At 31.6% G+C, this 16,394-nt stretch overlaps 1 protein-coding gene across 1 annotated transcript; it reads right to left on the bottom strand.

The window, feature by feature from the left end:
* Window positions 1–2,633: 2,633 nt before the first annotated feature.
* On the bottom strand, window positions 2,634–12,479 carry LOC102614656 (DNA mismatch repair protein MSH2). The gene is made up of 13 exons (XM_006485686.3): window positions 12,293–12,479; window positions 12,123–12,172; window positions 11,770–11,802; window positions 10,083–11,156; window positions 9,004–9,558; window positions 8,816–8,926; window positions 8,587–8,676; window positions 8,416–8,487; window positions 7,879–7,989; window positions 6,681–6,807; window positions 5,115–5,314; window positions 4,163–4,315; window positions 2,634–3,336 (listed from the first exon to the last, which is right to left on the bottom strand). Exons 1-13 carry the CDS (start codon window positions 12,330–12,332, stop codon window positions 3,136–3,138), a joined length of 2,817 nt encoding a protein of 938 aa, XP_006485749.2. The 5' UTR covers window positions 12,333–12,479; the 3' UTR covers window positions 2,634–3,135.
* Window positions 12,480–16,394: the final 3,915 nt, after the last annotated feature.

Genomic DNA, 16,394 nt, shown 5'->3' with positions numbered 1-16,394 from the left:
AAGTTTTCTCATTTAAAATCACGAATATAAAAAAATACTTTTAATAATACATAAAAACTTAAATTATATTATTCAAACTATAAATATATAATAATGGCCCAAAAAATTTGAAAACAATATTCAAATCTAGATTTTATCAATGTAAATAAGAAATTAAAATTTCAACATTAAAAAAATACACAAATATATTAATATAACACAAAATATTTCTATTATAGGCAAATCATCATCACTAATATCAATATCTTGCTTCAACTTTTAGGGTGCGTTTGGCATACTGTATTGTATTATGATATATTGCATTATTTTAATGCTAGTGTATTGTATTATAATAATGTTATACAATGTTTGGTACTACATTGTACCGTATTATTTTTTTAATTAATTTAAATTAAATATTATATTATATTAATGTTTTATATTATATTAATATATTTAAATTGCATTAATATTTTATGTTATTATTTATATTATTATTAATGTTAAATTAATATTATTCAAATTTATTCATATTTAAATATTTTTATTAGTTATAATAAGTTATAAATTTATTAATAAATTATAATGTAAAAATAAAAAAATACTATTATTAAATAATAGATTATTTATTTATTAATTTATATTAATAATTATAATGTAAAAACAAATAAAATAAAAATATTATATTAAATTAAAAACTATATTTATTTATTATTTTAATATTATAATAATAATAAAGCAAAAAGCAAAAGTTAAAAGCAAAAGCAAAAGAAAAAAAAACAAAGCTAATGCGTCAACTGACGCATTAGTAATTTATATTAATAATTATAACGTAAAAATAAATAAAATAAAAATATTATATTAAATTAAAAACTATATTTATTTATTATTTTAATATTATAATAATAATAATAATAAAGCAAAAAGCAAAAGTTAAAAGCAAAAGCAAAAAAAAACAAAAAACAAAAAACAAAGCTAATGCGTTAACTAATCCCGACTGTTATAATACACCATAATCACATGTACCAAACACACCCTTAATCAATATACAAGTATTATCAAAAATATTAACAAGTAAACTTTATACAATTATCATTACGGCAAAACAAACAAAATCAACTAAAGTAAAATAAACATTAGTAATAAAAATTATAAAATTTCTACTTATTAAAAGCTTATTTTATATATGTTGCAGTTAGATAAGTTAGATTTGGGAATTAGAAACTTTAACTTAAATATATTTATGATTAATTTTTTTAATGTAATTTTTGTGATTAAAATAAAAAATATAAATAATTAAAATAAAAATGCAAGTTGATAGATACCCGCGCTAGTACCGAACAGATTTTTTTTTAAAGAAATACCAAACACACCCTCAACCCATAAAATTACCATAACGGATGAATTTTTACAAGTAAATTTAGACGTATTTGCTTGGCCGATAATTTTGCCATCCCTAAATAATCAATTTTTCTCAACAATTCCACTTTATAAACTTTCTTAATCACTATTTTTGTCGTGTTTATTATAATGATCCCATTTACTTTAATGGATAAAAGCTTGTTTAGTCCCTATATTATGAAGTTAGTGTCCATTTAGTCCCTGTATTTTTAAAAACACCTCAAAACGTCCTTACTACTAAATATTGACACTTATGCCATTATTTTTTATTATTTTTAACTTGCTTTTACAATATTACATTTTTACAATAATGTTTCTTTTTTGGATATTAATAAAAAATTAAATTATCAAATTAAACTCAAAAATAAAATAAAAACAAAAAAAGTAAATATTAATTTTTGTGGAAGCTCACGTATGTCTAAAAAATTAATATCGTAAAAAATTACATTATCAATTTTTTTAGAAAAATTAATATTTTAACTCAAGAGTGTGTTTCACAAAAATTAATATATTTTTTTTAATTTTATTTTATTTTTTGGTGTTAAACTGGTAATTTATTTTTTTCTTTTTAATAATGTCTAAAAAAATTATTATAATAGGGTTATTTTTTTCTTTTTAATAATGTCTAAAAAATTATTATAATAGGGCAATATTATAAAAATAAGTTAAAAGGAACAAAAGATAATAGTAAAAATGTCAATAATTTAATGGTAGGGATGATTTGAGGTATTTTTAAAAATATAAAGACTAAACGGACACTAACTTTAAAATATAGAGACTAAACGAACTTTTACCCTACTTTAATCTAATCTTATCTCTGACCTAATTAATAATAATAAAATCAAAAGGAAACAAAAGTTTGATAACTTGATGTCATATCATATGATGCAACATACTGGTTCAGTAGATATTTCCATCAAAAACTACAAGAAAGATATTCTAACTCTAAGCTAACAAACAAAAAAAAAGAAGAGGGTGTATTTGAAAGGAAATAGACATGGATATTCTGGGAAAATTTACAAATAAATATTTGGGGGTCTTGGCCTTATAGACAGACACCCTTAATAATATTTTGAGATAGTAAGAATGCAACATCCGTTGGCCCACAATTTTATTTATTTATTTATTTATTATCATTATTATTTTGGAGAGATAATTAAATTACGTAGTTAACCCAAAGCAGATACTATATAGATCTGAGCTTCTAAATTCTGCAGTAACATCTACAAATATTGCACGATGAGAGCAAGAAAAGAAAAAACCCATAAAACCTAATGCAATAAAGATAAACTAAACCATCTTTGCTACCACTATGCTAGGTTAAAACAAAAAGATCTTACATGCCATAGTTCAAGAAATAATTTTAGTTCAAGGGGAGACAGCAGCGCACGACCATGTGCTTTCCCAGAAACACAGGACATTTTCATTAGAAATCTGGAAACATTTCCCCCTAATTTCTGTTCCTTTAGTCTACAATGGATATTAATTTACTTACGATGCTCACCCTTCTTCCCTCCTTGGGTGTCTCAAAATGTGGATGAGGTCAGTTATGTGCTCTTTTTCAAGCCAAAAATAGAAACTGATCTGTTTCCTGCCCGCAGTTGCGTTTGTACTATAGACACACAAATGGAGGGGAAGTGGACCATTTGACTTGATAACTACTCCACAGGATACATTGGAAGACACCTCATTTACAGCGACAAGCATGGGATTTACGAATGTACCCAGTTTAAGTTACCTTCAGTTGAAAGACAGCTAGAAGAATTGCTGGAGCCAGCAGCAGTCTCCTGCATCCTTCTCTAAGTCATCCTTCATCTTTTTTACTCGTTCCAGAGCCTCCTTCAAGTCCATTGTCTCCAGTGGCATATCAGAGAACTCTTTCAAAAATTGGTGTGCCCGAGCTGCACCTCTGGACATGTCATTGGGATCACTTATTCTTTTTCTCTTGGATCCCACCTGTAAATAGTTAACAGGATCACAAGGTGCATTTCATGTCTGAAAAAGAAAATGTATTCCAAAAAAGTGAATACCTTATGGTAGGATGGCAAGATTATATTAACAGTATTTTTCATTCCATGGAAATGATAAATGCAAAATGTTCTTGCGGGAACAGGCTTATTGCTTTCTAAACCCTAATAAGATAGTAAAACAAAGACAGGTTTATCAATCCAAAACTAATCATTTTGAGTACTAGTTGGCTCATTGGAAAGCTTCCTGCAGTGGTAAGAGCAGTCTTGGGGTAAAATGTCACTTGCATCAATATTGAGGTGGGTTTGGTTTATATTAAATTTTTTTCTTAATTATTATTTTTTCTTTTTTTCTTTTTCAAAAGAAGAGAGAGAGAGAGAGAGAGAGCCAAGCCCAGTTATGCAGTATCTAATGAAAGAGGACTGAATTTTCTAGCCTCTTCCGTCTAGAAACAGATGTTGCTAATAACTTAATGTCCACCCCACTCAGTCCAGCTGTGGTCATAGATTGATTTGCATGTTAATGCAATTTTGTTCATATCGGTACAAGTCCAATGAAATGCAAATTTAAATAAAAAGTGTTGGCTGCCCTAAATCGATGACCATGGCTACAATAGGTTTACAATTAGGTTGAATTCAGTTTTTTTGCACCGCTAACTAATAAATCAACTTTCATGCCATGACACTGATACCACTAATCATCATTTCACTTAAATAATTACCATAAAAATGGGCTTCAATGATAATAGTTAGCGACTGAAGCAACACAATAAACCATCCTTTGTCATTAAGAACTGTGATATAAAAGCACACACCTCTATTTTAGCATCATCTGAAATGACTGCAGAAGGCGTGAAATCTTCCAATTCAGCAGCTTTTTCTCTAGCAAGGGTGACAACACTTTCAGGAAAATTTGCAAATTCTGCAACATGAATGCCAAAACTTTGATCACAAGCTCCCGGTTCAACCTGGAACGTAAGGAGAAATAAGGAAATATCAGTAGAATGCAGTTTTGAAAATGTGCATGGACTGGTATAAGATCAGCAAAGGAATAAAAAGCACATTTGACAGTACTTAAAGTGGCAAAAAATTATGTCCAAATAAGTACTTATTTGGAATGATTGCTAGTGGATTGCTGTGGATTCTCAAATAATTATTTGTTTGAAAAATTACTCCTAAATTATGATTGATAATCACTTATTTGATGATTGCTATTGTATTGGTCCAAAAACATAACTCAAATAAACTACATTTGATAAAATTAGTTTGACAACTCAAACATAATTGAGAAGTAGATTCTCAAGTAACTGATATTTGAAAATCCACCACAATCTAAAAAATGCACTCAGCTGATTGCCTCATCTTCAGCACCTAATTGTAAAGCCGGCACTAATTGCCTATCATTTTGACAATGCCTGATACTCATACTTCTTAGTTCCATTCATAACTGACACACTCCCACTTCTACTCAACCAACAATAAAATCACTATTCTAAAGATGTAAAAGGCAATCCTACGCCAGATCCAGAATTCCTTCTTGTATTTTACACTCTCCAAATGGACACCCTTGAATTAGATAGGTGTATTAAAATTGACTACCCTGAGTTGTAAAATCCAAATCAAGAATGCAAAGTGAAAAGAACTTAGAAAGTGAAGCGAACTCTAACAGATTTAGAATAAAAACTGGACCAAGAACAAAAAACAAGAAGCTATTCACAAACTATGCTTTGTCTTGACAAGGCCTAAAAGTATGAGTTAAAATTGCACCTTATACAGCATAGTCAGCTTGCGACTTGTGGAATCAATGTGAGCACTGACATGATAGTTTGCCACACCAACCATTTGCTTTGTATTGAATTCATTGGCATTTTCATGAGCTAATGCAGTCAGTTCGTGAAAGTGGGTTGCGAACAGAGTAGGTGCTCTGATCTCTTCAACAAGGTGTTCACATATGGCCCAAGCCAAACCTGATAATCAAAGCATAACATAATGTCTATCAGTCCTAGTGATCCGAAGTATCTAACAAAATTATGTATAAACTGCAGAAAAAGGTGCAAGTTAATGGACCAGTTTACTGTAATATGACATGAAAACATGACTATGCCTTTTTACTGTAATATGACACAGCTGAAAAGGACCAGTTTCTGAAACAGCCTGATTAAGATCACTTTTGATTATATCGATCTTAGATTGATGCCTAATAAATTAAACAACTTATTCATGATTAATATTAAGCAGTAAAACTAGGTCATTATATGGAAACTAAACATACAATGTGTTCAGTCTACATAGTTACTTCCACCAAAAAAAAAAAAATGGTTAGGGAGTGTTTATCCCCGAAGTTGTAGCCAAACCAATTCTGAGCTCAAACACATTAAAATGAACAGTTTCGTGCAAACATGGAAGAGAGGGGGGGGAAGGAAGCAAGCTACTGCAAGCCCCACTGACCCCCCACATGATGTATGCATGCACACATGCACACACTCCCAAAGTTGCATATGAAATCAATTTGTTAGAAACTCTAGTTTGATTTTTGAAACATAATTGGAACTATCACAAACAGGCATCTTGTGCTAAATGAAGACAGCACAGCTGAAAAGGACCTCCTTTTGCGTCAACAATCTAAAAATTTGATAGACTTTATCAGTTACAAACTTTAATGTGTCTGTGGTGATCCAGGCCTCAGCCATGTACAGAGACACTAGCAAAAAAATTAATCCAATGTGCTCAGCTCGACCAAAACTCACGAGCTTTATCCTAGCCAAAAACTGTCTTGGTCCAGGATGCAAAATTTTGATGATTATAGAGCCACAGACAGACATGTTATCTCTACTTGTCTGGTGGAATCATTAAAAGTTGAAAAAACAAGTGTTGCAGCATGCAGTCCAACGTCACTTGACTGACTGGTAGATTTCAAATCACTTACACAACAAAAAATGATTCATAATAAGTTTATCTGCCTTTTTTTTTTTTTAATTATATTATAGAAAAAAAATTCCCCAGATTCCTCTAGGTACTTGATTGGCAACCTAGCATTGGGTTGTACACTTGTATTGAATCAACCCACCCCCTGATTGACCGTATGCTTATCCTTCATTTCCCAACCCACCCATCCCTATCTTGAAACAATTGCATGAGAGAGATAGAGGGAGATACTAAAGTCTTCAAAAATGGGTCCACAAACAAACCAAATCCATCATAAGCACCAACTCGTCAAAGACTATTACTTATAGATGACTTATGTGTTGGGTGTGTTTTTATTTTGGTTGGGGGGGATTGCATCACAGATAGCAACTGAAAACCCTTAGAAAAGGGTCTTTAAGTGAAACATACCAAATCCGTCGTAAGTGGATGTTCCACGACCCAACTCATCAATGATTATCAATGACCTATCAGTAGCTCCCTTCAATATTGATGCAGTCTCAAGCATTTCTTGCATAAAGGTAGAAACCCCACGTAGCTGAAAGGAACAAAATGCAGAACAATCAAACTTGTATCACAAGGAGGAAATATTTAGTAACCTTTTCATGACAATTGGTGTATATCTATACTTAGAACCTAGAACATTCGAGCACTTGTATAACAAACATTATACATGCAAAACATGAACTGGGCTAGAATAACATACTGCTTAAACTTATGTCCTAAGCAGCAGTAGTAAGTAAAGCATTTTAAAATCCTCCAAGTAGGAATAAAAGAAATCATGCTAGAAGAAACCAAATACAGAAAAGGAATGTCAAAATTGAGAAACTTTTGCTGCTAGAACTATGTTTAGATTTGACTACAAAATGAAACAAGCTAATCAAATAGTATAATAAACTTAACAAATCCTTTTTACTGCAAAGAATTTCAAATTGGCCAGCTAAATATATGATTCCAATAATTTTTGGCTAACATTAAAGTAAATAAACACGTCTGACTACACCGCATTTCAAGATTTAAGGACATATATTCTGAGATAGTGCAACTTATGCTTGTAACTGAAGACTGAAAAGTGGTCCATAGTCCAACAGTTTCTGCCACTAATTTAGAACATTATGTGTGAATATGGGTGTCAGAATCAGAGAGATTCAATTTATAAAAAGTGCATAGAATTGTGCATTATCAATCGAGATGAGATGCGTGATGCTATCTAAATAGCCTTTTTCAAAATCTATTTTTGAATACTTATTCCTATTTAACTTTCTTCCAGGACCCGCCTGGGCATAAGTTAGGAGTAAAACAACAGCTTCCCTAGCTAATGTCCCAAGGCATGGCCTAGAATAAGTACTAAATGTATAGGTACGTGCTATACCCCAGCAATTAAGAAGATTAACAAGTGTTGCTGCTTTGAACTTTTCTATCTGGTGTTGAACTTGATCATTCATAAAACTGAAAATTGTTGGAGAAATAGATTTCCTAATGTTAGATGAAAGGATAATTGATTGATAAATAACATGACAGACAACTGGACATATATTCTTTCACATTTAACTCCTAGTCCAAGTTCAAGAAATTTTGAAACTTTGAAAGCAAATGCCATGGAACTCACTTGGCAGTCACCAGCACCAACACGAGCAAAAATACAATCACGTACAGAAATGCTAGCTCTGTCACAAGGAACAAAAGAACCAACTTGTGCCATCAGAATGTTCACACCAACCTGCAAACATGACCAAAATTGATAAGCCAATTTCTTACCTAGTAATATGAAAATTCACAGGATGTATGTAACAAGAAACACTTTTTTTTTTTTTGGATGATAGGAAACATGGAAACTTGTATTAAGAGGAAAAACATGTACAGAAAGTGAACAAGGAGTCCACACACCACAAAGAAACCCCTCAAGATCACAAAAAGATCTATACAGTTGAATGCTGATAAAAAATACTTGTATGTAATAAGAAACTTGAATGGGTAAATATTTGATGCAAGGATGCAAATGGTAACACCGTAACTCATGAATGGCGAAGTCCCTCTACCTGTATCTTATAGCAGTAAAATATCAAGACAAGATAACAAGTCACTAGGAACAGAGCAATGAAATAGCAATTAATAGGATCGATAGAAAAGAGTTATAATTAACAACCTGCCGGATAAATGTGGACTTTCCACCCATGTTAGGTCCTGTGATGATCTGGAACCAACTCTTTCCCCTAATCTGATACACAAGAAAAGCCAAAGTGCAAGGAATGGGTCAAGCTTATGTATAAAAGGCAGAAAACCACACCTCTCTGGTTCCGATCGCAAGAATACTCACAAGTTTACAATCATTTGGTATAAAATTCACCCAGTCTTGAGCTTCCACACAAGGATGCCTGCTTCCTTCTAATATAATATCTCCCACATCCTATCACACAAATATCAAAACAATGACACTATGAAAAATTGTATCTTTGAGAAAAGAGAAAAAGAATAGAAAAGACAAAAGAGAGAAAAGAAATCAAGGCAAGAAAAACAAAAGGAAGCCAATGGTTATCACTATTTACAGGTGGGTTGATGTCTGGTCTTGTGTATGGAGTAGGACAGCTAGAAGCCAAGTCAGCAAAACTGAGTAAGACATCCAATTCAGAAAGCATGGTGGCCAAAGACTTGAATATCTGCGACATCACACTTTGTTAAAAACAGGGAAAAAAAAGTCAAAAGAAAGCAATAAGTTATAATAAAAAATATATACCTCAGAGAAGGTTACTGCAGTTTGAATAACTCGATTAACAAGCTCCTTTTGACAATTCTTATACTCCTCGAGTACCTTTTGGTACTGGTCTCCTAATTTTTTAAGCTTTGTGTTCGTAAATTTCACTCCATCCTTTCGAGTTTCAAGGACAATAAACTGAGTGGTGAGCTTTTTCCGTATTTTTGGCTCTTCCTTCTTTGTAATTCTAAAGACATGTCCAAATTGTGTGCCTTTATCTAGCTTTAACGCCTTATCTACAGGCAGATCGAGATCAGAAGCAGTTTGTTTGTGCAAACTGTGTATTTGACGCTCTAGAGACTCTTGCTCATTTTTTAGTGCTGATAAACCAGTATCATAACTTGATGAAATCATGTATTCTCCATTCTCAAGTTGATCAAGGTCAACAGAAGTTTCTACTAGAGCAATGAACTTATTCAAGTGATCATCATCTGTTAATGACTCCAGGGGATCTAAATATCTTTCCTTGATCAATGAAGAAAATTGTCCTTCATATTGCTGCAGGGCACTTCTAATGTATGGAAGTCGGATACTTGACTGCATCCAAAAAATGACCATCAATGTAAGATTACAAGTGCCATTAATGGAAAAATATACGATAAACTGGAGATACAATTCAGTTTATAACTTGGGACAATAACCAAAGGCCAGCAAGTAGCCTGCTCTTGTTACCATAAGGTAGTGTATCGTAAAATTAAAATAAATCAAGAAGCAAAAAGGAAAATAAGAAAACATAAAAAGCTTTTTTCATATCTCCCAGCTCTTAAAACAATAAAAGTATGCAAATAAAAGAGCACTTTATTTTAAATGGGTTGAAATTTCAGTATAGGAGACTATATTAATGCTCTTAACCAACCAAAGGAAATACTAGAAAATGATCTACTATAGAAAAGGCTAAACTAGTAACATTTAGTCAGCCCTGTGCGGAAGATAAAACTTTTGGCTTGTTATATAGGAAAAAAATAACTATTCATTTTTATTATTTTTGAGCCAAAAAGTTTGTGCTAATTTGGTCATAACATGGTACGAATACATAATATCAAGTAGAATAAGAAACCTACCTGATAAAGTTTAACTATCTGCTGCAAACCTGCTCTTCTCTTCTCAAGATTGTGCATCAGTCGCTCTATATCTGAGATTCTTTTCAGATGCTGCCTCAGATCTTGGCGCAGTGCAGTATCATCCACAAATGCCTGAACAATGTCGAGCCTGGCATTGATTTCATTCACATCTAATAAAGGTTGCTTTAGCCACATATGCAGTAACCGCTTTCCCATCCCAGCAGTACAAGTTCTATTCATGAGACCAAATAAACTAAAATTTTTGTTTGCATCAGTTTTGCTTTCCAGGACATTTAGTGCCCTCATAGCAGCAGAATCTAACCTCATGTAACTGTCCAGACTATACTTTCGAATATAATAGTTTCCATAATTGCTCTCATCTGAAAGTAATTCAGCATAAGACAGTAATGCCCCTAAAGCACCAGGTGCAATTTCAAATCCAGAAACTAAATCTCGAACTGGTTCCACAGAACCTCTGACAAGCCTATCAAGATCCTGCACTAAGTCCCTTGTTTTAAACTCAGTCTTCTTTCTCTCAGTTAACATCACCCCACATCTCGTCAGAGCATCACGCAGAGTTTTACACTCACTAGATTTTACAGCCTCCGTAGGCAAAAGGCATTCCTTGCAACCAAGAGCAACCAAAGCTGATTCCACATTTGTAAAGTGGCTATCATCAAGAAATTCAGCCAATCCAAGTACTCTTTTTGTTAAATCAACATAACCCAACCCAATAGTGCACCCATTTTCGCGGAAGTTTGGAAATAGTGCAACGATGACAGGGGTATCCTGCATCTCATTGTTCGCAAACAAAACATCTTCATAACTACCTAGATTTCCAGGAGTACCACTTTTCACCAGTCTCCAATTTGAGCCACTACCCTCATAGAGCTCAAGAGTGTGGTCGGTTCTCTCCAGAAGCAGATCACGGGCAATCGTTTCAAACATATTCTTGCTAACACTTACACTGGAAAGAGCATCAGATCCAGTACCCAATTGTCGCAAAGCAGTAGTGGTATGGTAGTAAGTCTTTGCAATGAAAGTTGCATTTTCACCATGAGCAGTATAGTAGTCCTGCATATTTAAGAAAATAGAGAAACACCATTAAACATGATAACTTAGAAAATTATACGTGGAAAAGAAAGAAAAATAAAACAACAAAACTCTGTCAGACTAAGAAGAATGCTTATAAACCATGAGATGAAATTCAAAATACAGTTGATAAAAGAAATGTAAAGTGAAGATGAGCAATATGCAGCATTACTCCAATTAAATATTATGCATAACATAAATTAGTATTACCAAAATCCTTCAAGAGATAAACCAATTAAAATGGCAAACATCTTATTCAACAATCTAATGATTAAGCAATTCTTAACATCAAGGTCTTCTTTGGTTTCTTTTAGAAAAACTTGTTCTTAGTGTTTCAGTTGGTAAAATAGAAATTCTGTGAATGAAAATGGCAAGAAAGGACATCCATTTTCCAAATGGACAACTTTTTAGAAAGAATGCAAAAAATTCATATCATAAGAAACCTCCCAGATTAATTTCTTTTAAAAATAGAGCAACGTCACAAAAATTACAAGCATTAGTTGGAACACACGCACACACTATATAGAACAAATTTACAATCGTCAATCTATAAAACCAATAATAACAACCAATTTAACTTATAGCATGAACTGACCCTGCGATCGAAGAACCGAACAGCCCTTGTGTCCTGCAGCATAAAAGGACAAATTTAGTAATTTTAAAAAAATATTTGAATAAAAAATAAATAGAACGACTCTTTCCATTTCCCACATTAATCCTCCTGTTAGCAACACACAGTAAACGAAAAATTACGAGAAAACAAATATCTTGTCAAGACAAGAAAACCCACAAATCACAGTTTTTTTTTTCTTTTTTTCCTTTCCGTTATATTTCATTTTCTCAGCAAACAAACAGACAACAAGGTTTAAGAAGACAAAATTAACATTTGTAATCAAAATAAAGACACACCCATGTCCATGTGAGAGAAATGGAAAAAAGCGAGCTTACATTTGGTAGGGTTTTGTAGAATGAGAGAAACCCTCGTGCTTGCTTCGCATCTATTCAAGTTCAACAAACAAACAATTTAAATTTCATTTCTCACCAAAAATTATAAAAATCAAATTAAAAATAATGAAAAAAACAAAAGAAAAAGGATAATAAGACTAGGGTTTCGTTACCTAATTTGAGCTCGGGAAGCTTGTTTTGCTCATCATCCATTTGATAATAAACTTAACTTATTATTATTATTATTCTTATTATTTTGGGAATTTTCGGGTTCTAAGAAGAATGACTCCTTTGAGTGCAGAACTGAAGAGAATTTTCGTTGTATATAATTTTTTTTTTAATTTTATATGTTGTATTTATTTATTTATACATACTCGGAACGTGAGACTGAGTGTGTGGTAATGGCGGGAAAGAGAGTGGCGCGGGATTTTTGTTGGGGCGCGTGTAATACACGCCATTACGTAATATTTTTATGGGCTGCGAATTGGGCCGGGTTGGGCGGATCATTAGAGCATCAAAGACTTCAAAAGAACACTTTACTCGTAATGCGAAATTGGCTAATAGGAAGTAATTAAACAATTCATAGAATTTGGCTGCACGTAATAAAATATTAAAATGTGAAGTTTAACAAACGATGAAAATCTACTTTGTAACTGTTGGAGAAGTCTATTCTACTTAATAAAATTAAATACGGTCCCAAATGATCGCTAAAGATTTACAATATTTGGGAAAATTCCAAGAATTCTCAAATAGAGTCCCAAATGATGTCCATCCTTTGGAGTGAGTAAATCCTATTGCACAAATAATTGTATAAATCTTTGCATCGGAATTCACCGTTAAATCCCCAAAAGATCAGAAGAGTGCACTCTTGATCTTTTACCAATCTTGTGTCTCATGTGTTTTAGTATTAGTAGATGATTAAGATTTAACTATTTTTTCTTTTTAATTTATTAACCACCAATCATATTAATAAAATTTATTCAAATAAAGATCAGATCAAGAGATTATTCTGATCCATCCCCAAAACACTGCGCCACGAGAAGCGGGCTGGAGATTGCTTTTGAAGTTAAGGCCATCTATATTCACCTTGACCCAAGACAGACGAGGACGGTATCAGAAAAATGATCGAGAAACTAATGAGATATTATGAAAATTGGAGGGAATAAGAGGTGAAATTCAAATACTGTAGAGTGAATTCTGACACGTTGTTTAGACTTGAATAGTCTTGCTAATCTTATCACTGGAAATTTTTGGTACACCAATTTGTTGTATTAAAATTACAGTGGGTGTGTCCATGTCAACTGCTTGTTCCTTTTCTTCATTGAGCTTTATTTATCTTTTCATTTGTCAATTCCAAACTTCTGTTAATAAACAGCTGTCAATTTAATTAATGACAGAGACACAGAGAGAGAGAGATACATATAGATATGGGTAATTTTTAAAAACCTCCCCTGAAGTTTGGGTTTGTTGCAAGTAGATGGTGAGAATTTATTTATTTATAAAAAACTCCATACCATCAGTTAACTTTAATATTGACCGTTAGTTTACTGTACAAAGACAACATTACCCTTAATAACGATTTGTAGACAGAAATAACTAAAAAAAAATTAAAATTGTTGGTTATTTTACCCTTTTTAAATTATTGATATTTTCTTAAAGTTCCTACAAGAAAGATAAAATTAAAAAATTAAAAAATTCTCTTTAAATTATTAATATTTTCTTAAAGTTCCTATAAAAAAGATAAAATTAAAAACTTGAAAATGAATAGTTATAATCTTTACCTATGATATTGTAAATCTTTAGAATTAACAAGGATAAAATTGTCAAAAAATAGAGTTTGTACTTTTTGCGCCAACAATTTTAATTTTTTTTAGTTATTTCCGTCTACAAACTGTTGTTAAGGGTAATATTGTCTTTGTACAGTCAACTAACGGTCAATGTTAAAGTTAACTGACGGTAGGAGATTTTTTATAAATAAATAAATTCTCGCCATCTATTTGTAACAAACACAAACTTCAAGGGAGGTTTTTAAAAATTACCCATATAGATATAGGTATGTGTACCTTCGACTTCATCAAGTCTCGATCAATTGCAGTGCTAGTACAATCAAGTCCAAAAGCCATCACCATTATTTGTAAGTTTTGTTCACTTCTGTTTTGGCCATGTAGCGCACGACTTGAATTCCCCTAGCTCCTATCATTGCTAGGGATGGTAAAAATTCAATCTCGTGTATGATAATGTCCGGATTTTGGCTCGAGTTTTCTTTTTTTTTTTTAACATTCGGGTTTGGCCTTGAAAGCTCAGTACTAGACCGAACATTTTTATTCGGACTTTAAAAGCCAATCTTATGTTTTCTAATGTTATAAATATTTTTTTTTAATTTATTTTACAATTTTAAATGCTTATTATAATGAAATAGGGCTTCCTTGAAAAATATGAAATTTAAATGTATACATATATATCCTTATTTTAATAAAGTAAAGATTACTAGTAACCGGACATAAAAAACACAATTTTTAATATATTAGAATATGTATTTTTGTATTTTAGTGGCATTCTCACCTTATTAAAGTGAGGATGTTCTCATTAGAGAAATATTATTTTTCAATTTAGAATTAAAGTGAAGATGTTTTTATTAGAGAAATGTTATTTCTTATATATACATAAATGTATATATAAGAAAATTTTCCAATCTAGAATTAAAGTTTCAGATTAAAGTTTGTGGTAAATTTAAATACATTATAAACTGACTCTTACAACGTTGTAAGCTAATTTATGATACCGTAAATCCAACTGGAATTTTATGCTCGAATCTAATCAGTACTATACACACACACACACACACACTAAAGTTTATCAACTAAATTCTCTAAATGCATTCAAATGAATTATTGACCTTCCCAGTATATGTAAGAATGCTTTGTTTAACAATATATTTTAATAAGTTGATCAATCTTTCGCGTTTTGAACTCTGTCTAACTATCAATTTATAATGGTCAGTATATACCTTAAAACTATTATCTGTTATAATATTTATATAAAATTTTACATTATGCATGTTGAAAAAGGCACAAGCGATAAATATAATGATAAACTTGTGATTGTAATAAATATACAACAATTATGAGATAACATTTCCCTAAGTTCAATCTTCGTTAGTATTAGGGATAATAATGGTATCTGCAAAACCACAATTTTTTCCAAACGTGACGATCAAAAATCACTTGTTACGGGTAATTTTGCTGGTTGCCAATGGATTTGGTATTGTAAATTTAAATCTGCTGCAAGATGCTGGAGGGTTTGGTATTAAAAAAAAAAATCTAGACCTACAATTTTATTTGAATTATTTTTTATAATTTGAATTATTAAAATTATATTAAAAAATATTTAATTATAAAAGTACATAAATTAAGTTATTGACATCCATTTATTGCTGCTATCACTAGCGTAATTGACATCGTTCTCTTTACAGTACATATGCATATATTTTTTTAAAGAAACTTGTGTAGTTATCAATAAAAAAGATAGCCATATTACTTAAAATTGGTTTGTCTTAGATTTGCCGGTTTCAGCCAAAAACCTACCTACACTTGGTTACTAATCTAATCCAAAGCCTAAGCATAACTTTTAGTGGAGAGTTAATTGTATATTTGTATGCAATAGTAAAAGTATATTTTTATGGGAATGTTTAGACAAATCTAATTTTTTAGATGTAGTATTACGATTCTAGATGTGGTGTTATGATTTGAAATAAATATGATGGTGCAGGCACCGCTACAAGTTACAGGTAAACTCGTTAATTTGAAATAAATCTGATGCTATTGCTGTTGCTACAAGGTATGGGCAAAACTCTCGACAGGTTTGAATGTATTTGATAGTTGTTAAAGCCCGCAATAGGTGGGTTTTTGTAACTTAAATTTTTTTACGGACGCAGATTTTGGTAATGGCAATCTACTGTACCGATACCCATTACCAACGTACATAATTTGTCAACTTCCTAAAATAATTTATGATATGATTAATTATTCCTTCTGATCAGTCAATCAATAGTCTACTGTGTGCATACGATTAGTGAAATCATTTTGATTGATCCGTATAACTATTTGTCCCTGGCTATTTGGTAGTGCTTGAACCTTTTCAGTAACGAATCACTCAATTGTTAATTAATTGTTGCTTTTCTGATACAGTTATTTGAAAAAGATGTTAATGACCAGATCGATAAAAATAATAGAATGCTTCCAATATTCAAATAGTTTTATAATATGTAGATGATGT

This window comes from Citrus sinensis, chromosome 3 (assembly GCF_022201045.2).
Source record: "Citrus sinensis cultivar Valencia sweet orange chromosome 3, DVS_A1.0, whole genome shotgun sequence".
NCBI classification, from domain to species: Eukaryota; Viridiplantae; Streptophyta; class Magnoliopsida; order Sapindales; family Rutaceae; genus Citrus; species Citrus sinensis.
Note: the sequence above shows the minus strand (reverse complement) of the source record. Positions and strands in the feature narration are given on the sequence as shown.